General features: G+C 42.3%; 1 protein-coding gene across 3 annotated transcripts in view; it reads right to left on the bottom strand.

Annotated features, from left to right (window-relative positions):
• DAAM1 (dishevelled associated activator of morphogenesis 1) overlaps positions 1-23931 on the bottom strand; it is a 159775-nt gene that overhangs the window by 92355 nt on the left and 43489 nt on the right. For 2 of the 3 annotated variants that reach the window (XM_058567030.1, XM_058567031.1), the window contains exon 2: positions 2447-2666. In XM_058567030.1, the coding sequence (XP_058423013.1) occupies positions 2447-2629 (183 nt within the window). In that variant the 5' untranslated portion in view covers positions 2630-2666. Of the gene's footprint in view, positions 1-2446; positions 2667-4140; positions 4164-23931 lie in introns of those variants that run through there. The other variant, XM_058567032.1, reaches the window with a different exon arrangement.

Here is a 23931-nt window from a genome sequence, read left to right as displayed (position 1 = left end):
ACCAGAACAGATACAAACCTCAAGATAATTTGTTTTCCAATGGTTTTGCCTTAAAGTTCTGGTTTGGCATTGCCTTTTTAAGAACTAACAGCTGTAGGCAATTTTCACACAGAATAAAGACATCAGTAAAGCAGAGAGTAGAATTTTCTCCCTTATGAATATAGAACAATGAGCTGTCTTCAAGATGTACACGGAGCTGCCACCACACAGGCTCTGGCTTAGGTCTCATTTGGGGAGTCTGATAGAATACAATTCAAAGGACCATGGATGTGGATGCTTTGAGGGTATAGCTCTGCCCGTCAGCTCCACTACCACCAAGGAGGCCTTCATTTATCAGCAACATCTGTCTCCTTAGGTTGACTTTTGGTTTTAAAGTACTTAAGTGGGAAATAAAATCAAGCCTGTCAATGCATCATCATTGCCCTTCTTGATACCATCATGTTGATGATTCACTGCCCCTCCCTGGGAGAGGATTATGTGTCTTCCACCCACTGCAAGGACCTCAGGCTTGGTCATACGACTTCTGGTGCCAGCCTCTACAGAAGAATGATACATCCTTACACTGTGAACTCAGGAGTGGCCATGTGATTTGCGTTGGCCAAAGAAATGTGGGCAGAAGTGACATTTCCAAGCGTAAGCTTAGAGCCTGCTGGCAGTTCACCATGATTCTCCTCTTCCACCAGGCCTGAGTATTAGCGAGAAGGCACCGAGGAGCAGAACCACAGTGAACATGTAGCATTAGCAGGAGGGAACCTCTGCTATTGTAACCACTGAGGTTTTGCTATCACAGGATAAACTAGCTTAAGATGACTGAGACAGACATTAACATTGATCCCCTCCACTTCTCTTCTCACCTTCAATTACTCCTCACAACTCACCTTCTCCAGAAAGTCTTCCCCGACCACCCTCCTCGTCACTGTGTCCTACACTCCACAACACATTTACACACAATCTATGCAGAGGGGGGTTGTGCTTCTTCCTCTGGTGGCACTATACCTTTATTGGTCCCCTTTTGCTACAGAAACTGTCAGCTCTTTGGGAGCAGGCTCTAGTTTTCTATTTTGAATCTCCTCATTAACACCTAGAACAGAGTTCTGCATGCAGTGGAGATGGAAGAGAGTAAAGATTCCTTAAACAGTGAAAATATTCAACATCATAAAGTATAATCATTCTTCCAAGAGTCATCTCTTCTTTTTCCCAACCAATTCTGGTTGGTAATAGGCCCATTAATCCACTCAGGAGACCAGAAGTCAAACATCAGCTTCATATACTCTTTCATCTGGCTTAGCTTATAAAATAAGCTTACAGGTGACTTCTGGTCTAGAAGCACTGGAGTAACATCATCAGATGTTGTCCCTAGAGGGCCGTGACACAGCCCGCATTACTTTCTTGACCTAAGAGTCATGCAAAACAATAGCACTCGCTCTAGTATCTGTTGAGAAATAGAAATGGTCTGATCAGAACTAACTCCACCACAAAATGCCAGTGCTGATCAAGGGAGGACAGGCGACTCATGTGACACTTACTGAGCACCTAATAAGGGCTAGGCATTGGGCCATTCCCACTATGTATTATTCTCATTTAAGCATCACTTCGAACTAGGAAGAGGTATTATTTTTTTCTCCATTTTACAGAAAACAGGCTCAGAAAAGTCGTATACTTTTTCCCTATTTATATAGATAATAAAGTCTTAACAGTAATTTGAACCAAGGTCTTCCTAATCCCCATGCCGGTGCCCTTTAAACTATGCCATAATATCCTCTGAAACACAGAATGGAAAGAAACACTGCTTCGGAAATGCTAGAAAAGCTTAGTTGAAGAGAGCACTACATCTCCTGACGAATGGGTCCTACACCAGATACATCCCTCACTTCAGTGTAGTGGACTCTAAAATACGACAGTATCTATAGAGCTTCCCACAACAGTTATTACTGTAATCCTATCATTAGTCTAAATAATTATATTGTACTTAAGTAATAAAGTCTTTCATCAAAAGATCAAGGACAGGAGGGGCAGTGTGACTAATTTTTAAAAAGACATTAACACTGTACACTGGCAGTGGGGGTGGAGGAAGCAGTGGGGAATCCCAGGGGGTGTGCAGCGGATGAGGGAATTATCTATGCACACAAGCACGGACTCCAGTGGGGACGGGGAGGAATTAGAAAAGGCAACTTAGGCGCAGTACTGCCACATATTTGAAGACCTGAAGGTCTGAATCCCTCCACTTAAAGCACCAGCAAAGCCTTTTGATGTAGTAATGCTACCCTATCCTCTTCTGTCTCCTTCTCCACAGGCTCAGTGCTGACGGTGGGGTGCAGGGATAAGGGACAGATGGGGCCATTTCACTGAAGAAGGACAAGCCCATGACTAACCAAACCAAACCATCCACATCCTCTCCTCTCCCTCCTGGCCCCCGGCCACTCCAGGATGGAAGTCTGGGACTCACCACCAGCTCACTGAACATGACGTCCAGCTCCTCCACAGGGGGCATGGGCAGTGCTGGCTCCATGGTCTGAAGCGCAAAGTTGCTATCGTTTCGCAGCCGATATGTGATTTCTGGGTGATCATTCTTTCGGAAACAGCAAAAGAGGAATGAAATCCCCCGTCCACCTCTCTTCCTTGGGGCCATGGCTGAATTCTGTTCTATCTCTTGGAGTGACTAAACTCTGCAAAAAGAGGATATGACATGGTTCAGTGTGCAAAAATGAATAAAAGAGTTTTTCTTTAAGTCACATCAATTCAAGAACGAGCTCCCTGAGCTGAAGGCAATGCCAGTACCCTATAGGGCACAGAGGGGACAACCCCAAGAGGGTCTGAGTCCAGTCAGGCACAGAGCACATGCCTGTTCACTTGTCAGATGCTTCCTGTGACCAACTACTGAGCAAACGGTACAACCCCAGCGTTAACGACACATTTCTCAGAATGTAGCCCTGTCGTTAAGTGACGCATGACTGTACACATATTTATGAATATATGTAAGAAAGGTTAATAGCAGCAACCTCCAAAATACAAATAGGAAACTGGAGAACTATTCCTTTTCACTTTATATCTTTTTGAATTTGTACCATAAAAATACATTTTTAATGATTGTATAGGTTTTTTTTAAGTATTAAAAAAACTACATGTATTGCCTTGGAAAAGTTTCCAACTTATACTGTCAAATGAAAAAAGTCAAAGAATAATGTGTATAACATTATGCCATAATGTCTTTTTAAAACAATCTCACACAAAAACCTAAATTGTTTACACGTAAATGCATAGCAAAAGGCATGGAAAGATACACTGCAAATTCCTAACTCTGAGAGAGGAAGGAGACTAGGAAAAAGAAGAAAGGAAACATTCTTTTCAAGCTATTGTTCTTTTTATAATGAGCACATATTCATGTATAACTCATGTAGATTTTCAATTTTTAAAAAGGAGATGGGGTTGAAGGAAAAAAACAAGTGGGGTGTGAACTGGCCCTTCATGAGTTGGAAGTGCAGAGGAGAAATGCATCTGTGCAAGGAAGATGGTGGGAATGAAGGTGTGAATTTGAGGGAAGGTCCTGGGGAGTCAGACTAGAGAGGCAAGCTGGTGTGGAGGAGCTAAGATCCAGCCTGATAAGGCTGAATTTATGCCACTGGCAACTGGGAGTCACATTTAGAAGCCTCCCCTACTCTTCGGGAGGGGAGGGGAGAGGAAGGGGGAGGGAGGAAGGGACGGAGGGAGGGAGGAAGGAGGGGAGGAAGGGAGGAAGGAAGGAAGGGAGGAAGGAAGGAAGCAAGGGAAGAAGGGAGGAAGGAAGGAAGGAAGATGTAGTTGGGTCTCGATTGCTCTCATTTTTTAGAGCTGTGGGCAGGTGACCTTGCTGGAGAAGCTACAATGAATGCTGAGCATACTCAGAGAAAGCAGACTGCAGATCACCAGACGATGTAATTAGTGTCACCATCCTGACACAGCATGTGTTGAGAGACAGTGCTAACACTAGAGCAGGCACTTCCTGAAAGGGAAGAGAAGGCCGAGGGGAGGCAGAGGCCCACATCTATCCTTGAACTGCTCTCAAGGCCGCTACCTAGAAACAGGATCAGAGCTGTGTTATTCTCAAGGCTGAATTTAAAACCAATGGGTGGAAGCTATAGGGAGACGTAAGGAAGAACTTACTAACGTCTACAATCGGGGCAGGATGGAGGTGAAGAGTTCCTGGCTCTTGTCTTCAGACTCGAGTTCCCAGTTAGAAATGCCTAGGGTGTAAAGTACACCTACTAGGAGATGGGAGATGGGGGAGAGATCAGAGATTTTCAGTAGGTGCTGATTTGAGCTTCTCACTTCAGCTTCAATTCCAGCAGCTCTGCTTTTATCCATTTTGTATATTGAAATATTAGGTATCAACCTTATTTTATAAAAACCTCTGGTGGCTACTCACTGCAATTATAAGAATATGAAAGGCCATCCAACAGCCTCCAAGGGTCTCCGTGATCTGGCCCCTGCCTGCCTCTCCACCTCACTATGTAGCACTCTTCGTATAAGTCACTGTACTTCAACAACACTGGCCATGCTGGTCCCTGCCTCAGGGCCTTTGCATCAGCTATGTCTTCGACTGGCATGTTTTGGCCCACATCTGTGCATGGCTGATTCTTCTTCATCATTAAGGCCTCAGCTCGAATTTCACTTTCTCAGAGAGGCCATCCCCAAGCAGTGTGTCTGCAGAAGTCCTCTTTCCCACTCCAGTCATACTCTGTCCCTTGACCCTGTATGCCATTCTTCATGGTAGTCAACACTATCTGAAATTATCCTATATGATTATTTCATGGGGGCAGGGCCCCTACATATATTGTTCATTGCTGTCCCCAGCACATGATAGTACATGAGACACATGAACATGGGATGCTTACATATTTACTGAATGAATATTGGGCTTTTACATCAAGTCTCATTTAAACAAAGGACTTTACTTCAAAAGAATTTAAAACTATGGGACATGGCGATGAAAGTCAAGGGAGCCTTAAGCTTTATCTGTAAGATTTTAAGTTTTTAAAGAAAAAAACGTATTCATATATTATTTATAAAATTAAATATAAGAGTATACACACAGAAGAGAGACTAGAAGTGTGTCAACGTATAACAATGGTTAATTCTGCATAGTGAGGAAATGGATGTCTTCTTTGAACTTTGGTTTTGTTCTTAAGGTTTAAAAGGAAAACCCAACTTAACAACTTATGGCATCTCTTCCAAATCAGAGAATCCAATTCAAAAATGTCACAAATTTCTTGATTTTGTAATTCATACAATGATGCAAACTCAGGTAAAAGTTCTCAGAAATAACTATGATTTGCAAACTCTTCTCGAGTCAAGCTCTCCACTCACTTTAAGGGATAGTGGTCTCTGAAAGCTGGCAACTGGAAGTCTTTGGGATGGGAAGGGAGGGGAAATGTTGAGAGCAGGGTGTCTCTCATGGAGCCCTACATGATAATCTGAGACATCCATTATCCCATTAAGTTGAAGCATATATCTCCTGGCCTAGAGGGTACTTGTGCAAGGTCACAGGAGACATACGTAGCACCTGGAGTTCCTTTGGCAAATGTGTATTAATACCTACATGTATACCAGGCACAACAGTAAGCACACAAGGATACAGAAATGAATGGGCCACTAGGAGCTTATAATATGGTGGGAGAGAGCAGTGCACCAAATAGTTATCACAGAGGTAATATGGCATATCATACCACTAAGTGCTATATAATGGAGCAAGAAGTATGTAGTGGAGAATCTGGGACTGGTCCTTGATGTATGAGGAAAGCTTTGATGGATTATGGAAAGAGGACATTTAGGCAGAGGGAACAGTGCAAGCAAAGGCGTGATGTGGGAAGGGGCACGGAGCACATAGGGAATGCGTGGTGGTATCACACGGGTTATGCGGATATCACCATCTTCCCCTAGCAGAGCCCTGGTCTGCTCAAAACCACAAAGTCTCCCCAGTACCATTCTTAATTGGCTTTCAGTGCCCCATCAAATCAGATCCAACTCAACTTTTCTGTCTTTTCTATTTCCTTGGAAGTATCCTATACTTTAGCCAACAGACCATTTTTCATGCCCCCTAAACATCTTGCACTCCTCTCATCATCCATTCAAGTGGTCCACTCATTCCTTCTGCCTTGTCTCTGCAAACATTCTCCCCACCTTGACGGTACTGATCTTGAGAGTACTCAGTATGGGGAGCTGACCCACTGCTGGCGGTAGCTGAAATGTGGTTCAACATTTCTGAAAGGCAATTTACCAAAGCCTTAAAATAGTCATAACTTTTGACCTAGTAAAGGTACGACTATTTCTGCTTCTGGAAATATATCCTAAAGAAATATTCAGAGATACTATCAAAGATGTTGTCACAAAAGTTTTCAAAGCATTATCTATGATAGCAAATAAATGAAGGCATAAAATAAGCGCTACTAATAGAGGACTAAAGAAAAAGGGTAAATAAATTATGGTACAACTAGATGACAGACCACCGAGCAGTCCTTTGTAAAAGAATATTTAATGACACACAAATATTTATGATATATAAAATAAAGAATATGTGTACAACGTCCCGTTTATGTAAGAAAAAAATTTACACACATGAGCAGGAAGAAAAGACAAGGGAAGTGTACCAAAATGTGAGCAGCCATTAGCTCGCGTCAGATGTATGGATCACTTTAAAGAGGAAAAATGAAGAACTCTTTTGTTACTTTCCAAGTTTTACCACAATAAAGACATATTACTTTCATAATTAATAAAATGAGCTGAGATTTTAAAAAAGCACTTTATATGATTATTTGTTTATATGACAGAGGGGGGAAATGTGTACGCAAAAATGTTCCTATCAAAAATATCCAAGTTATGGTGATCTATACACCAGCTTCTCAAACTATCTGTGGTGAAGGACTGTTTTCCCTCCAATCTGTTAGAAACTATTTTTGTAAAATATAGTGCAAACATCTCAGCAAAGTCAAATTGCTGTAAGAATTTCTCTGTGTGCAATTCTTGTACACTTTGTTAACCAGCACGGGTAGGCAGCAATACCAATGATATGCACCAGGAGACGGGAGTTAAGATTTAGCTCATTAAAATATAACTGTCAATATTTGTCTCCAGTGTGTGTCCTCAGGGCAGGAACCACAGCCCACTCAGTAGCCAGGCCAGCGTCCTGCATATCCTGTCACTCGACCATCAGTAAACTGAAGAGAGATTGCTCAGGGACCACGGTCAAGGTCTGATGACTGCACGCACATGTGTGCCTATGGGGTAGGGAGGCAGCGTTCAGGCTGCTGGGAGATGAGGGCAAGAAAACAAAGCAGGCAAAGGCCAGCTCATGGAGGGTCCTACAGTCCATGCTCAGCCTCCAAGCTCATTCCCAGGCAGTTTTTCTAACCTACCCTACTGAATGTGGTCTGGGCCCTCTTAGCATTTTGTGACCCCCATGATGCACTGCCAACAATTACAGTAATTTGTGGTCTGGGTCTTCCTTCCCCCATTGAAGACTCAACTCCAGGAGGAAAAGTGCCCACGGCATGTGTCACTTAGTGCCTTGCACATATAGGAGTATGACCAAAGTATTTGGGAAATGAATAAAGAGAGCAATTGCTTTACTTTTGCATCTTACAAGTTGTTTCACTTAAACCCAACTTATATTATATTCTGGCTGTATCAAGGAGGGGCGCAGAGGAAATGCTAAGATCTAAAAAATCAGTAGAAAGTATTTTTCAAGTCTTAAAAAAATGCCAACAGTTCTATAAACAAAAGAATATAAGGGCCTTGGCTAGTTTCTAAGATGGGTAATAAGATACAGAGCCTATTACATTTAAGAACCTAATTGAAATCATTTTAATAAGGACAAAATATTGCCTTTGACAGGTGATTTGTGTTTAAAAGCCTCAGTAAAGCCCACAGGCCAAGTTTTTACGCTGGCTGCTCTGTGGAACCCCAAATACCTGGTCCTCCATTAAACCCATCCTTAAACTGTAGATGATGGCAAAGCTTTGAGATTACCAACAAGAAACCATTTCTAATACGCATATTTGTAACTTCCCTGTTCAGAGCCCAGTCTCCTAGAAATAGACCAAAATAGGAAGCAAAAGTAATCATCTCTCTTGACCCCTCAGTAGCAGTAGACACTCTGGCCGGCCCTCCTTAACTGCTCTAGCACTTCACTAATGAGCGATTCCAACAACTGCTGGTGTACGTGATTTTAGCAATCACATTCACACCCATCACTTCATTCCGTCATCCTTATTTCACAGATGAGACTTGAGAGGAGACTTGAGAGGAAGCGGGGCACTTAGGTAGAGAGAAGTTGGAGAGAGACTTGATTTGCTGGTGAAGGTAAAGATATGTTGATTCAGAGAAGCCTAACTGGTTGGGAGTGGGGCAAGGAAGCCTGGCAGAGGTGAGGGGACCTGCTTGCTTAATCCGGCTGGAATCCAGTCCCCGCCCTCTGCAACCTCAAGACCACAACCCTAGTTCAGCCTCCCCTCATCTCTCAACTGAATGACTACAACAGTTGCTTAATTCTTCTCCCTGACCCTTGATTCCTCAGTCTAAGGGTTGACAAATCTTTTCTGTAAAGGGTCAGATAGTGAATATTTTAGGTTTTGTGGGCTACTAAGCCTCTGTCACAAGTCCTCGACCCTGCCGTTTTATCATGAAAGCAACCACAGACATCTATGAACATGGGCATGCCTGTATGCCAATAAAACTTTATTTGTGAACGCTAAAATTTGAATTGCATATATCTTTCTCGTGTCACAAAGTATTATTCTTTTCTTAATTTGTTGTATCACTTAAAAATGTAAAAAACATTTTTAGCTTCTGGACTATACAAAAATAGATGGTGTGCCCATGTTGGCCCACGGATTGAACGCTGCTGACAGCTGCTCTAGTCCATTATATTCATCCACTTAATTCATTAAGTCAAATGTTTATACCCATCATGTGCCAAACACTATGGTAGGCACTCAGGAAAGAGGGATGAAAATCCTCATTTCAATGTAGCCTCAGGAAGCTTATTTGCTTTAGAAAAGGCAGAAAAAAATCAAGTAAACTAAAACATCATTATAGATTTCGGTTAGTGTTATAGGGACACAAGAAGAATGCGCAAGAAAACAGTGGTGGCGGTAGTGGTGGCGGTGGTGGTGGCGGTAGTGGTGGTGGGCGGGGACAGCTACTTCCAGTAGCGTGATCCAGGAAGGCCTCTCTAGAGAGGGGGCATTTAAGCTGAGTCTGAAGCACTTAAGGATCAATGGGACTAGCCCTGCAAAGTGTCGGGGAAGAGGCTCCCAGGCAGCGGGAGGGAGTGTGTGCAGAAGCCCAGAGCAGGTGGGGAACTTGGCATGTACGAGCCAGGGAGGGAAGACCAGCGTGGCTGGAGCAGAGTGAGTAACGGGAGTGTTAAGAGAGATGAGGCTACAGAGGACAAAGGCCCAGACCCCAGAGCCTCGTACAACGGAGTGAGGAGTCTGGGGTTTATTCTCAGCACATCATAAATCTGATTGTGTCACTCAGCTCTGCAGTGTCTCCTGGATACAGTCCAACTTTCCAGCCTGGACCACAAGACCTTCCATGGCCTGGCCCTTGTCTACTTCATTTTCTACCCTCATCTCCCAACACCCTGAACACTGAGCACCCACATGCCCCCCCCTACACGTGTGAACGCAGTCACCAGACCTTGACAGGAGTCACACTTCTGAGCCCATACTCTGCAGTCCCCTCAGCCTAGGGTGCTCTTTTCCTTCATTACCTGACCATCTTCCACTCACCATTGAAAACTCGCTCAAATACTGCTGCTTTTATGAGACTTAAGTTTCCCAGAGATGCTCACATTTCTTTCCACACCGCTAGCACCACATACACTGTTGAATGTTTTTTGGTTTTCTGAATTTTTAAAAAAAATTCATGTCCATTTCCTCCACTAGACTATAAGATCCTGAAGACAGGGACTAGGTTTCATTTAGTCCCTGGCACACGATATTCTCCATAAGTATTTGTTAAATGCAGAAGCAGAAACGCCTAAGTGAACAGATGGTCTCATCTCTGACCTTCAGGGAGTATGACTGGGTGTTCTTCCCATAGTTGCCTGCAGATCTATTTTTCATAACTGCCAAAACATTTGAAGTCAATCAGATCACCAAATTCTCCTTAGACACTTGTCAAGCTTTTTGATGCTGAGAGTAGACTCACAAACAGACCTCACCCTCTGGGTATCTGCAGCTTCCCTGGAGCAAGGAGACTCTCTGGCTGAACTAGCTGGTGCTTGGTTTTTCCACCCATCCTCAAGTAAGCTCCATTAGAAATAGACCCACAGATAGAATCTTTCAGACTTTTCCCCATTCCTTACATTCAGTGAACACTTTGCCCAAGAAAGTATTCACTTACCAGCTATTATAGCTGAGCCTCCTCAACAGGCCAGACACAGTGTTAGGTGCTCGAGATGCAGAGGAAGAAAACATAGATTCAGGGAGATCACAGCCTAGTGAGCACATTTAGGGAGCAGCAAATTTCGTCTTTATGTCCAATGCAGAGGAACTGCACAGTTACTGAAACCAGGGCCTATGTTTCCCAATCTTGGCCCCATTTTAATCAGATCAGCCTAAGGGAAAGGACTAACTCCACCAAGACAGCTGGGCCCTCAAGCAGAACACATCTCCTAATCTCAGCTTCTGGCATTGTTGCAGGGAGAAAGAAGTCACTTCTGGGACATCCAAAATGTAATCCATCTATAACATTACAGATGACTATTGCTATGCCGTGCACAAGGAAGCAATTAAAAAGCTACTTAAGATTCTGGAGCAGGTGCATTTTGCTTAGCAAAGAATATGAAATTTAATCCATCTGTGGCCTAGCTCAGATGGATTAAATACTGCTCTTTAACAAAATAAACAAGACTCTCCATGTGGTAACAGTCAAAAAATGAGGGCCAAATTTTAGACAATATAGATGATGATGATCATGATGATCAAAACATTGGAGAACAACTTATAGTCCACAAGAAAATCCTCGTTAACACTTTTCCTTTGAGAATGCCAAGTCACAGTATACATGTGATATGTAAAGTTTGTTTTCCACAAAGCAACACACAATCAGTACCTAATATGTGAGGAAAACTGAAGGTCGTGTTGACAAAATAGATTTGCATGATACACACATCATTTCGATGTGTGGCAGCAGGGTCTTCTGGCACACATTTATAAGATGGCTGTCCAGATGGAGGGATAGGCTCACCGGCTAAGTTACCAAGGTTTTCCTCCCCAAAGTGGATATAGGGGAAACAACAGCTTAGATGCTGGAGAAAGGGAGAGGAGGACAGTGAGTTCCTGCCAGCCCCCAACTTGGGTGAACAGCTGCGAGTTTCTGCGTGTATTCACCAAGCACATGCAGTGGGGGCAAACGTGTCGTGCCCTGCTCCTATGATTTTAATCAAGACGGAGTATTTCACACTGAACTCCCCAATTATAATTTCAACACTAAAATATTGTCATTGTTTATTACAAATAGTCCCTGGAATTTCTGAAACAATGTCACAGGCATAAAAGAGGAACGAGAAAAAAAATTTACACCATAAGAGCAACTTTAAAGAGAATGGTTGGGAGACCCCTCAGTTTTAATTGCCACGCCTATTGTTTTCAAGGCTGCAGTTTACTCCACATTTTGCAATTTTCCAAAGGACCCTGACATGCAATTTGGGTTTCAACAACACGATAAGGTTAATCCAAACTCTCTTATCAAGAAGAATGTGAAAGGAAAAAATTTGCTTTGCATCTTTCCTTGGCCATCTCACTCCCCCCTCACATTCCTCATGTCTGGTTTCATTTCCCAAGTACACCAGACGCCAAATAGTATTTGGAGCTTTAAAAAATCATGGGATACAGCCTAAAGGTTGTAGGAGAAACATTTGAAAGGGGATGTGTTTTCCCCACAAGTTTCAACATCCTCTCCACCAGGAAACGGATAGGGCGTTTCTCAGTGAGTGTGTCCAGTGGAGGGACAGCCCTTCCCACACACTTGGCCCCAAAAGGATGTTCTAATAGGGCACTTCTTGGAGTGGCTCCTGGAAATTCACCCAGCAGTCAGTCTTCTCAGCCCAGTGACTTTTCTGAACAATGTGGGCATCCCACCATCAATGGGAAAACCAAAACCCAAACATTCAAAAAAGCCACTGGCACCTTGAAAACACCTTCTGCTCCACTGCCTAAAGCAGGTCAGGAAAAGCAAAGTACACTCCCTCCTCTGTCCACTCTGCCTCAGTGTAGGCGGGGACAGGCAAAGTGGAAGCTAGAACCGGTCCCTTTCCTTCCCTACTTCCTCCCTAGATAAGAGAGGAGGGAACCAACTGAAGCCCTTGCATACCCTCAAGTCAGACCAAGCCTCAACCAGCACATAATTAAGTCTTTCTCCAAGCCCAAGTCAGACTCCTGCCAGGAAACACGCCCTCCTCACGTAAAGGGCAAAAGAGCAGACCTCCAGGTTTCACCCTAAAAAGCTGGCAACGACTTCCCTGTCATGACTCAAAACTTTAACCATTGACTTAGAGCATAAATCCTTAAAGCCAATAGAACACAGTTCTCGAGTTAGGAAGTTTGTGCTGTTCACGTGACAGAAACCAGTCTGGAAGCCAGGACATCTCGTCTTGATCATCTGGGAGAAAAGCCAAACCAAAAGTGTCATTGGAGCTCCCCACCAAAGAAAGCACAGCCCTGCCAGAGCGCCTGTGCCCTTGAGCCTGCTGACCTTTGCTGGTCTGTGAGTTAAGTCAATAAACACATTTAAGCTGAAAGAAATGCAAATCATTTTCCTCTTTTGGGTTTCCACCTTCAAAGCCTCTTAAGAGATCCACTCAGATTGTACCAAGACATATTTAAATGAGCGGGTTACACAAACTTAGAAAGCTACGACTCAATGGCCAGCTTTGTCACATCAAAGCTCTCACCCTTCCAAAAGGCCAAGTTTTGTTCTTTAACAAACCTGGAAAAGAATGCAACTTTCTTGAGTTACCCAGCAGCTCTTTCAGAAAGGATAGGAGAGTAAGACATCACAGTCACCAGAAAACAATACTTGTACATTGCAAGACACCAGAAATCACCTGCTTTGGTCCTCTGCTGATCCCACTGAATTAACGTCTGTAGTTGGAGCCGTCACCGTGACAGGTAAATGGGACGCCTCTTAAAATGTCTCCCCACCACAATGACCACCATTCAGGTACTTTAGCTTTCAGACCTTCCCAACAAGCTGCCAACGCTTTGGTGCCATCCACACAGAAAAAGCAAATGATATTAAAAGACATTGCCTAAAAAGAAATATATTAGGCTTTTTTTTTTTTTAAACTTCTCACAACTGAAATAATTCTGGCAAATCCGGAGAGAGAAAAGGTTGAACAGATATATACTTAGTTTGAACAATTATGTTTTCCAGATCTTCAAGCAAAGTTTGAGTTAGAGAAGATAAACTGGAAGTACTATGGGCCAAGGACTCATGCATGATGCCGTCCTCCCAGTTATATTAAGTCCCTCTCCTCAGTGAGGCCATAAGACAGTCCCCAGGAAAAGTGAGCACATACCAGCCCCCATACCAGATGCTGTTCAATCTTACTCTTTCTCAAATATTCAGCCCCCATACCAGCTGCTATTCAATCTTACTCTTTCTCAAATATTATCACTACATTCTATCATCAAGGCATTTTATTGCCAAATAGATACAATTTTTATTTCTACCCAGGCCTCTACGGAGAATAAAGTCTATTGGCATCCCAGGGAAACTTGGTTTTCCAGACTGAAAATAAAGAAATACAAGCTTGCCTAGAGGGCTTTATATGTGCATGTTTACTGAAAGCAAATTTTAAAACTCACTAATTACCTTCCTCTTTTCATGTTCTTCTGACCACTCTTATGCCAAGATTACTTTAATACAACTGCAAAAGGAGAAAATGAAACACCATGTAGAACAAAAGTTCTTGGTTAAAATTAGCCTCACTCTCTGGTAACTATTAAGAAACCCCCATCTTTCTCACGGCAGATGTCTCTGCTTTTCAGTTAGGGAAAAACTGATGAACAGACACAATATGACACAGGCAGCCGTGGAGTCGTGACCTGGGTTCAAATACCAGCTCAAACACTTCTTTCTTGGAGTGACTTTAGGAAAGACTTCAGCATCCTGAAGTCCTCTCTAAATGTTTGATGGATTTTAAGTAGACATTACAAAGGGAAGTGAAAACTACATTAAAAAGTTGGAGAGGGGATTTATATTTGTTAACTCCTGTTTGGTGGAACTATGTTGACTAGATTCCTTTCTCTGACATTCCTGTGTGTATCAGCAGAACAAATTCCTAGAATGAGCCTGGTTTAATCTCTATGGGGCAGTTGTCATCACTAAATCCAGGGCTCTGCAGGTTAGTCAGCTTATCTGCAAATTGTGGGAAATTCTCTGAGGGTTTTGGGGCAGTATGGAAAAAGCTATTTAAAAAAAAAAATCTTTGCTTTCCTGTATATTTTGAAGTATTCAACAGGTTTAATATTTCAATACAACCACTTATACAAAAACTACCACATAGCATACCCAACTTAGTCACTACACAGACGCTGACATTTGTGACACTGACCAATTCCCCTTAACATTTTCCTCAGTCACTGATCTCATCTACTTATTATTCTACTTTTTACATCAGAAGGCATCTGGTCTGCCCAGGAAAGTAATTGTGAATTGATCACTAAGATAGAAAACCTACTGTAAGCCCCTGTGGCCCCCGGCTTTCACACTTTTGCCTCAGAAAGATCATTCTGAACACATGTGGACATAGCCACCATTTGCCTTTACAAATGTAAAAAATGTTCATAGAAAGCTAAGTACAAGGTGATTCCTGGGTTTAAAATTACAGTGTGGCGAGTCGTTTACTAGATCCTGAGTCTCTCCACAATGCCTGCTGCTCAGAGGGGCTCATTTTGGGCCAGGCCAGCACCACACCTGTGCTCGGCTGTTCCTAATGAGTCCTGCTCATGAGGAGGTGGGGAGAAGCCACCCAGAAACAATGAGATGACGGAGCCACATTATGAAGACTGGAACTCCCCTCAAAAGAAGCACCCTGCCCTTCATAAACATTCTACCTACAAATTTTACATAATAAATCTTCAAGAGAGGCTTATGGAAAGCCAGCAAAAGCTTCAACTGAAGGCGAGTTCAGGTGTAGAAATAGGCAGTGAAGAGGCACTCCCGCCTCCACTCCTGTTTCAGGTGCTATGTGGTTCTCATAGGGGCTGCTCTTCAGGCAGAACTGCCCCAGCCCTTGGAGAGAGATGCACGTACCCTCTCATGATTAGGAGTAAAGGCACTGCTTTATCATGTCAGGACACAGAACTGAAATGACCTATAGGGCCAGCCCAGTGGCGCAAGCGGTTAAGTGCGCGCGCTCCGCTGTGGCGACCCGGGGTTCGCCGGTTCGCATCCCGGGCACGCACCCACACACCACTTGGCAAGCCATGCTGTGGTGGTGTCCCATATAAAGTGGAGGAAGATGGGCATGGATGTTAGCCCAGGGCCAGTCTTCCTCAGCAAAAAAAAAAAAAAAAAAAGAGGAGGATTGGCAGATGTTAGCACAGGGCTGATCTTCCTCACAAAAAATAAAAAGGACCTATAGAAATAAAGCTTTGATATAGGATTTCCACAATCTCCCTTCACACTGGGAACCTCCATAAGCACTTAGATATACAACACTCCAAAATCAGAACTTTTATTTATTTATTATTATTTTTTATGTGTGTGAGGAAGATTGGCCCTAAGCTACCATCTATTGCCAATCTTCCTCTTTTTGCTGAGGAAGATTGGCTCTGAGCTAACATCTGTGCCCATCTTCCTGTATTTTGCATATGGGACGCCACCACAGCATGGCTCGACGAGCAGTGCGTAGGTCTGAGCCCGAGATCCAAACCCGTGAAGCCAGGGCCACTGAAGTGGAGCACACAAACTTAACCACTACACCACCGGGCCAGTCCCCAAACTTTTATTTTTAACTGAGGGTGGGGTATAGGGAGAGGAGAGAGGACGAGAGAAAGGGGGTGGGGGAGAAGACAAGAAAAAAGAATAAAACCTCGGACCCACAATGGACAATCTAATAACATTGTGGATGGGAAAGTCAATTGTATCGCCTCAGTGGAGGGCAATCTGACAGTGTCTATTGTTGTTTTTAATGTACTGGCCCTTTAATCCACATCTAAGAATTCTCAGATTCCATACCTAGGGATTAACCTACAGATATATTCACACATGGCCACAGAGATATATTAACAAGGACGTTCACTACAACATTGTAATAGCAAGAAAACAGGATTCATTATTCGTAATAGAGAATCATCTAAGTGTCTTTCAACAGGGGAATGTTTTAATAAATGCTGGTGCACCGAAAGTATAAAACCCAAGTTCTCAGACTCCAACACCCAGGTTTTATTCCATACCAACTATACAGAATCTCTGGTATTGGGGGCCCAGGCATGGGTAGTTTTCCCAAGTCCACAGGTGATTTCAATGTGCAGCTAAGTTTGAGAACTAGTGCTACAGAATTCTATGCCCGGGTTCAAAATATGTGCTAGGTCCGTGGATACTGACATGGAAAGATCTAACATATTCAGAGGAAAAGAAAAAAACAAAGAAATCAAGTTGCATAACAATACATCTGTATCACCATTTATGTTAAAACTAAAAACTGTAGCTATATATACACACACACCCACCATTTATGTGAATGCACAGAAATCCTTCCAGAATTGGAAGTATTAACTGTAAAGTTGCTAAAGTATTTAGCCAAATGCTTGGCACAGGGAAGATACTCAATAAATAGTGGCTATTATTTCCATGTGCGTCTACGTTTTTGGAGCCTATAGGAATATTTTCACATGGATAACGAACTCTCACGAGTGCATCATGCAGATGTCAGAATTTTATTGAAACTAGAAAGTTTGCAAGCCTTCTCAATAACCCTATTAAAACTCTAAGTACATACCTGAATAACTCGTTAGTCGTTATATAGATTCTTTGATTTAAAATTACAGCTTGCTTTGTGCATACTTGAAGACCATGCCCAGAAATGCAGACAGCTTCACTGTCAATATTATATTGATTTGTAGATCCACCCAAATGGCCCATTTAAAGGTTGTTCTATGTCAACCAACAAATCTAAAAACTTCAATGTAAAGCTAGATGCAACCTTGATGAACACAGAGAGGAAGAATATTCCCAAGGCTGCAGGTACCAGCTATAGGGATAACTATGTGACAAACTTTAAAAAATGTTTTGTTTTGTTTTAAATTCTGCATGTCCCAAGAAGCAATTACTGGAGAATTTCTGGTTCGCTAAATTATGTTGGAAGTTCTTCAAATGGTCACAGGGCCAGTAAGAAGAGAAGTCGAGAAATTCTATTATTTTTTCCTTTTATTTGGCTCTGTTTCAATTATACTTCTATTGCAGATCAGAAATCATAAAGGCATCACAAATATAGCCCAGAACAAGAGGCTTCAGGATACTCATCCATGGATGAAACTTAGTACTTGGTATGTTTTAAAGATATAATCAAATATATTTAAAAATTGTATTTTTATAAAGGTGAAAACAGTACAATTTTCAAAATTTTTTTGTACTGTTAGGTACTTTAAAAAAAGCAGGGGCCGGCCCCCCCTGGTTTAGCAGTTAAGCGCGGGCGCTCCACTACTGGCAGCCCTGGGCGCGCACCGACGCACCGCTTGTCGGGCCATGCTGAGGTGGCGTCCCACATACAGCAACTAGAAGGATGTGCAGCTATAACACACAACTAACTACTGGGGCTTTGGGGGAAAAGAGGAGGATTGGCAATAGATGTTGGCTCAGGGCCGGTCTTCCTCAGCAAAAAAGAGAAGATTGTCATGGATGTTAGCTCAGGGCTGATCTTCCTCAGAAAAGAAAAAAAAAGAAAGAAAATACGTTGCTTAAAAAAAAAGCATGCATAACCTATATTTCCTTGGACATTGAATGTTTGGCTACAACAACTTTAAAGTTGGTTTTCAGCAATGTTCTCTCAAGTACATGCTCCTGAGGTTCTATCTTTAAAAGGTGAAATGTTCCATTTATCAACCCTCTTCAACATGCCAGGCACTCCTTATCAATCAACAAAAATGTCACCACGCTGCTTATAGAACCATGTGAAAACACAGTGATTGTATGAATTTATAAGCGCAAGAATGGTCTTTCCAGGACCAAGATTTTATCAAGGAATTTTATGAAATTGAGGTCTGAATGCTGACAATAGTCCTGTGAGATAAGATTCTAATTACTTCCCGGCCACACCTCTCAAAAGTTTATGTAATTGAAACCCGATTCCTTCAAATATCACTAAACATTCATTGCAAACAGCTGGAAAGGAAATCAATGATTCTGAGAACTGCAAAATGAGTACCAGTATACTGGTATCAGTCCCAGTGATATAAAGTCACCATTACTTTGAAGTAAATGACCATTGGAAAAGGAAAAGGAAAATGGATTTTTCTGAGATTGTTACAAGATACTAGAACATAAGTACACAGAGCTCATAGGACAATGATGACCAGGTCTGAACAAATCTGCATCAGTCAATGGGACATGTCTATCAAGCTTTGGGAAAATATTGAAGACGCCAGGAATTGTTCTGATACCTGTTGAGTTAATAGGCTCCTTTGGCAATTGAGTTCCAAGTCACTTCCAGAAATCCCAGCATGACCTGGGAAGAACTGGATAATGATGTCATTTCTGGGTGCTATGAAGCCATACAAAGACAGAGTTTTGAGAAAGTAGAAAGTGGAGGCACGTGCTCTCAGGAAAACAGAGTGTTTTCCTTTCAATATGCACTTCAAAACTGCCTAACCTGTACACTGTCAAAGCAATGCACAGACTTTGAAGATAGGGGAAGGGGTGGAGGAAGTTGTGAGAGCTGGCAGGCACGTGCCAAGGACACGATAGCATGTGTGTTGAGCAGATGAATACCATCTCTTTTCATTAAACAAAACTAACAATCAACCAAAATAAAAATCACCAGCAGCTACAAGAAAGTTATGTTTGCTGTTTTTTTTTTTTTTTTGAGGAAGATCGGCCCTGAGCTAACATCTGCCAATCCTCCTTTTTGCTGAGGAAGACTGTCCCTGGGCTAACATCCGTGCCCATCTTCCTCCACTTTATATGGGATACCGCCACAGCATAGCTTGACAAGCAGTGCAGTGGTGCGTGCCCGGGATCCAAACTGGGGAAGCCCGGGGCGCCACAGCAGAGCGCATGCACTTAACCCCTTGCGCCACCGGCCTGCCCCAAGAGTATATTTTCTCAATGATAACTTCTCTCCACGTGATAAATATCCTTGGGAAGTTATTCACATAGCTTAACAATTCTGAAACAAATAGTGAAAAAAGATCTTTACTGAATTTTAATGACTATGCATGGATCACCACATTCTTGGTTTAAGCGCAAGCCAAAAAAAAAAGTCATTCCACAGTCATCCAAAGGGAAGTGTGAAGGAAGCTGACACTCCAATGTGCCCACTCCACCCAACTCTGTAACCTTCTATGTCATCAGGTAAGAGCAGTAATTGCTTTACTGGGTAATTCAAGAAGACTAGACGCTAAAGAGACTGCCTCTCTTGCAAAATTTTTTCTAAATGGGATTAAAAAAAGCTCTGTTTAAAATTGTTACTTTGACTCATTTACTAAGCCTCGAGTAGTTGGACTGAGATTAATATTTGGACTTCATATTCTGAGGAATAGTGTTCAACAGCCCAAGTCATCAAGTGGCCAAATATGGGAAGCCATCAATACAGGATGGGTTAAATGATTTAGGGTACCTCTGTATAATGAAATACTATATAGCCACTAAAAAGGATGAGACATCTTTTCTGATGCCCAGAGGTCTGAAATATATAAAATAAAAAGTCCAAGTTGCATAATAAACACGGTATATCATAAATTTAAAAAGGATATACTTAAACAAAGAATTGTCTAGCATGTGATAAAATAATAGACACAAAAACCCATGAAGAGTGGCTCCTTCTGAAGAATAAAATGGAGACTGGAGAAGGAAGGGAACTCACTTGCATCTTAGTCCCTTCCATTCTAATTTTTTTTTTTTTTAATATGGGCTTGGACCATATTTTTTTGCCTTAATTACCAAGCTGTTTCTAAAAGTTTGAAGGGTTTAGCAATATTTGTTTGTAAACTAGTCTTTAAAAATTAAATAACTTTCATTTATCAACCCTCTCCAATATGCCAGGCACTTTCAATGTGCTTTACATCCATTTGTTGTCTCAGTTAATCAAAGAGATAAGCAGTGAGTCCTTAAGTGTCTCCTTTAGTCCTCCTAGGAATACAGTCCACTGTCAATGCATATGCTCTGACCTTGGGTTTACAGAATGCTTTCATTCTGCACTTTTCCATTTCACCACACCCAACCCTGCAATTGTTAGTTCTCAAAATGAAAACAATCTGTTAAACTGTAAAACATCAACATGAGCAAATACTTTTTCCTTTAAACATGATTAATTTAGAATGGGAGGGGAGAGGCAGAGGATGGGATGCTACCAAACCATCTACTAAAGACAATACGTATATCAATGCAATTCCATCTCATCACCATAGCAACAGAATGCATAGCTGCTCACTTTCTTCAAAATAGTACAATTCGGAATCCCCTTAAATACACTGTATTTTTTGCTACAGAAGCAAATATTGCTATCTTTATCTTCAGAACACCTACTCTCCAGGACGCAGCCCCCGGAACATTATATAAAAGACTAGATGTGTCTAATTAAGGAACTTTTTGATAGGTATTCATGGGGAAGTTTGACCCTAAAGGAATGAATTTGCTTAGTAATCTCAAAGTCCTGCTTCCTAAAGCCCAGTTCTAAAGCTACTGAAATAGTAGCACAGTGTATCCTGTTACATTCATGGCTTCTGACCCAACCTTAAATAAGCAAGTACATACAGTAATGGAAAGTATAAATTACAAAAGGGCACCAAATGGAAGCATAACAGCTGATCACAAAAGATGAAGGCAAACGTTGGTCACTATTTTTTAAAGACAGACAAGAAAATTAATGCCAAAATAAAAGGTGGTATAACAGAAAAAGAGACCTCAAAATAACAAAGTTAAGAAAGTTAGACTTTGCATTTCAAGGGAGCATTCAATCTACTTGCGGACATGACAGAAAAATGCTGAACCCATACTTAGTCATGGTTCTACATACACACCATCACCTTTCCCCTGCGCCCACATCTCTTTTTTTCCTCCTAAAATCATCATTTACCTTACAGGTGCCACTTTCCACTCTGTGAAAATAATCAACCAGGATGGTCTGTTTTCCTTAGGTCTCCCTCCTCTTCCTCAGCAGTAAACAGAGCCGTGGCAAATGTTCTTGCTAACCTGGCTCCTTTCATGGTTACTCCGCTTATAAATACGGCCCCGCCTCACTGGGTGGTGGCACGAAAAGGGAAAAGCCAGCTCCTTTGTGGAAAAACATGCTGGTTAACAACCATACTTGCTCATACTGGAAAAGCAACCAAGAGACAGATGCCCACAGGTAATCAACCTACGCACACACACACACGCACACACCAGACACACACCAAACTGGTTTTTCCTCATTGGCACAATTCACAGGCAATCAAGAATCACCCCCCTCCACACATACACACACACACACACACACACACACACACACACACACACACCCCAAATTCACAATTCTGTATGTGTGATAATTTATACATTTTTATTCATTCATTCATCCATGGACCGAGTGTGTCCCACTCCCCTGTTCAGTCTTGGGACACAAGGATGAACAAAACAGATATGGACCTTGCTCTTGCACAGCCACTTCACAGGGACGGGAGCTCTGGCTTCCCAAGCCCTCAATGTTACAGACTCTCCCCGGCTCTGTGAGAAGACAGTGAGTGAGTGCGTCGAGGGAGCGGTCAGTTTTTCACCTCATCTTCAACAGGCAGTAACAAATATTCTGCTTGCTTCAAAAAGCAATTCAGTTCCCCAGTAACTTCCATGTTCCCTTGAATGGGAGCACCCAGGAGAGGAAGGAAAAGGAAGTAGAGGGTGCTGTCTGTGTTCTTGAGAAACAGGGGACACAGAGCTACCCCTGGGATGCTAATGTCTGGAACTTCAAACAAGACCTGGACTTCCACTTCCGTCCATGAAGGATTAACTACTACAGGTATTGCCCTCCCACTACACACAACAAGAAAAATAGACAATATACACGAAACTGAAAAAAGGAAATTCTAAGTGAAGTGAGCCCTACTATTGCCCCCACTTAGTCCAGACAGGAAGAGAAAACAAAACCCAAGCCAAGTTCAGGGGTCTTGCTGAGATGAGGAGTGAAAGATAAAAGTTCAGGGAGGCTGAGGCAACTAGTGCTCTGGAAATCTGCAGAGGGGTCCCCTCAAATCATTGGCTGAGCCTGCTCTGCACGCAGACCTAGGGTTCACACAGGCCTGGGAATAATTTGCATTCCCACCAGCCTGAGTAGAAAGAGCTCGTACTCCATAAAACATCAGGAAGAGTGTCTAAAAGGGTCGTAGGCTCAGGCTGCTTTGCAAAAGCTTAAAAGCAGCCTCAAAAGGATCTCACTGATCCCAAGTAACAACTGTGTCCCGGAACAAAGCCCAACACTCTTTAAAGGAAGTCCTTCAGGCAGAAAGAAATTGATACCAGACAGAAATCTGGATCTACACAAAGCAAAGAAGAATGCTGGAAATCGCCAACCTGTGGGTAAATATAAAACCAGACACTGCCTCCGAGTCTCCCCAGCCATGGGCCTTTAGGATGTGCTTCTGTAGAAATCCACTGATGACACTAACAGGCTCAGAAGGTCACGATCAAAGAAGCACCCCACTCTGCCACTATCTCCCTAACCTCAGTCAGTCTCTTAAGCCCTCTGGGCTACTATTCCCTCAGAATCATACCCTCCCTTGAAGGTGTCATCACATTACATAATGACTATGAAAGTGCTTTGGAAATTGTAAGGATTCAGCAATTATTTACTAAGTGCCTTCTATGCACATTTCTAGGCCCTATATGTCTGGACCTCAGTTTCCTCACCTGTAAAATGAAAATAATAATAGTACCCAGCCCACAGGGTTGTTGTTTGGATTAAATAAGTAAATATATGTAAAGTACAAAAAATAACATCTGGCCATGGTAAGCTCTTATGGATGTGATGACAGTGATAATTATTACTACTATTACTATTATTATTATTACTACTACTACTGCTACTAATTAATGCTCCTACTAGGCACATGATGACGAGAAAGGCCAATTTGGTTCTTGCCCTCGGAGTTTACATTTGAGCTGCGTGATAAGGAAAACAATGCTTTGGAGGTAATTTGTTACAATTTTGCCTGAGAAAAACGTAGGAATAGCTGGGAAAAAAAAAATACTAGTCTGAAGGGAAACCTAGACCTTAATACCAGCTCTGAAATTCTGGTTAAGCTATTTAACCTTTTGGAGCCTCAGTTTATCCTTAAAGAGGTAGGATGAGAATCTTCAAGATCCTTTCCAGTTCTAACACCTGATGAAGTGAACCCGAGGATCCATTCTAGAAGCACATTGTTCCTGCCTTTATTTGAGCAATTTAATCCTCATCATGTGAAATCCCCATACAGGAAACAATTAATTTTGAGGAAGGAAAGTCTGTGATTTAAGAAAGCCAGAAGAAATAAGCTGTAGATCTAGGATAGAAAAATTTGCACATAACTCCCAAACCTGGAACCACCTGATTTATCCTCTAAAAACAGGAAGGAGCGCAGCAGCCCCATTGTTTCTACCTGTTGCTGGGTAAACCATCCTTTTGATCTTTGAGAAGCTAAAGAATATAATTAGAGGAAACAGGGAAGCCCTTCCTTCTGGATCCAATGTTTGAATTGGCTCCAATGAAACAGA

This window comes from Diceros bicornis, chromosome 24 (assembly GCF_020826845.1).
Source record: "Diceros bicornis minor isolate mBicDic1 chromosome 24, mDicBic1.mat.cur, whole genome shotgun sequence".
Classification (NCBI taxonomy): Eukaryota; Metazoa; Chordata; class Mammalia; order Perissodactyla; family Rhinocerotidae; genus Diceros; species Diceros bicornis.
Note: the sequence above shows the minus strand (reverse complement) of the source record. Positions and strands in the feature narration are given on the sequence as shown.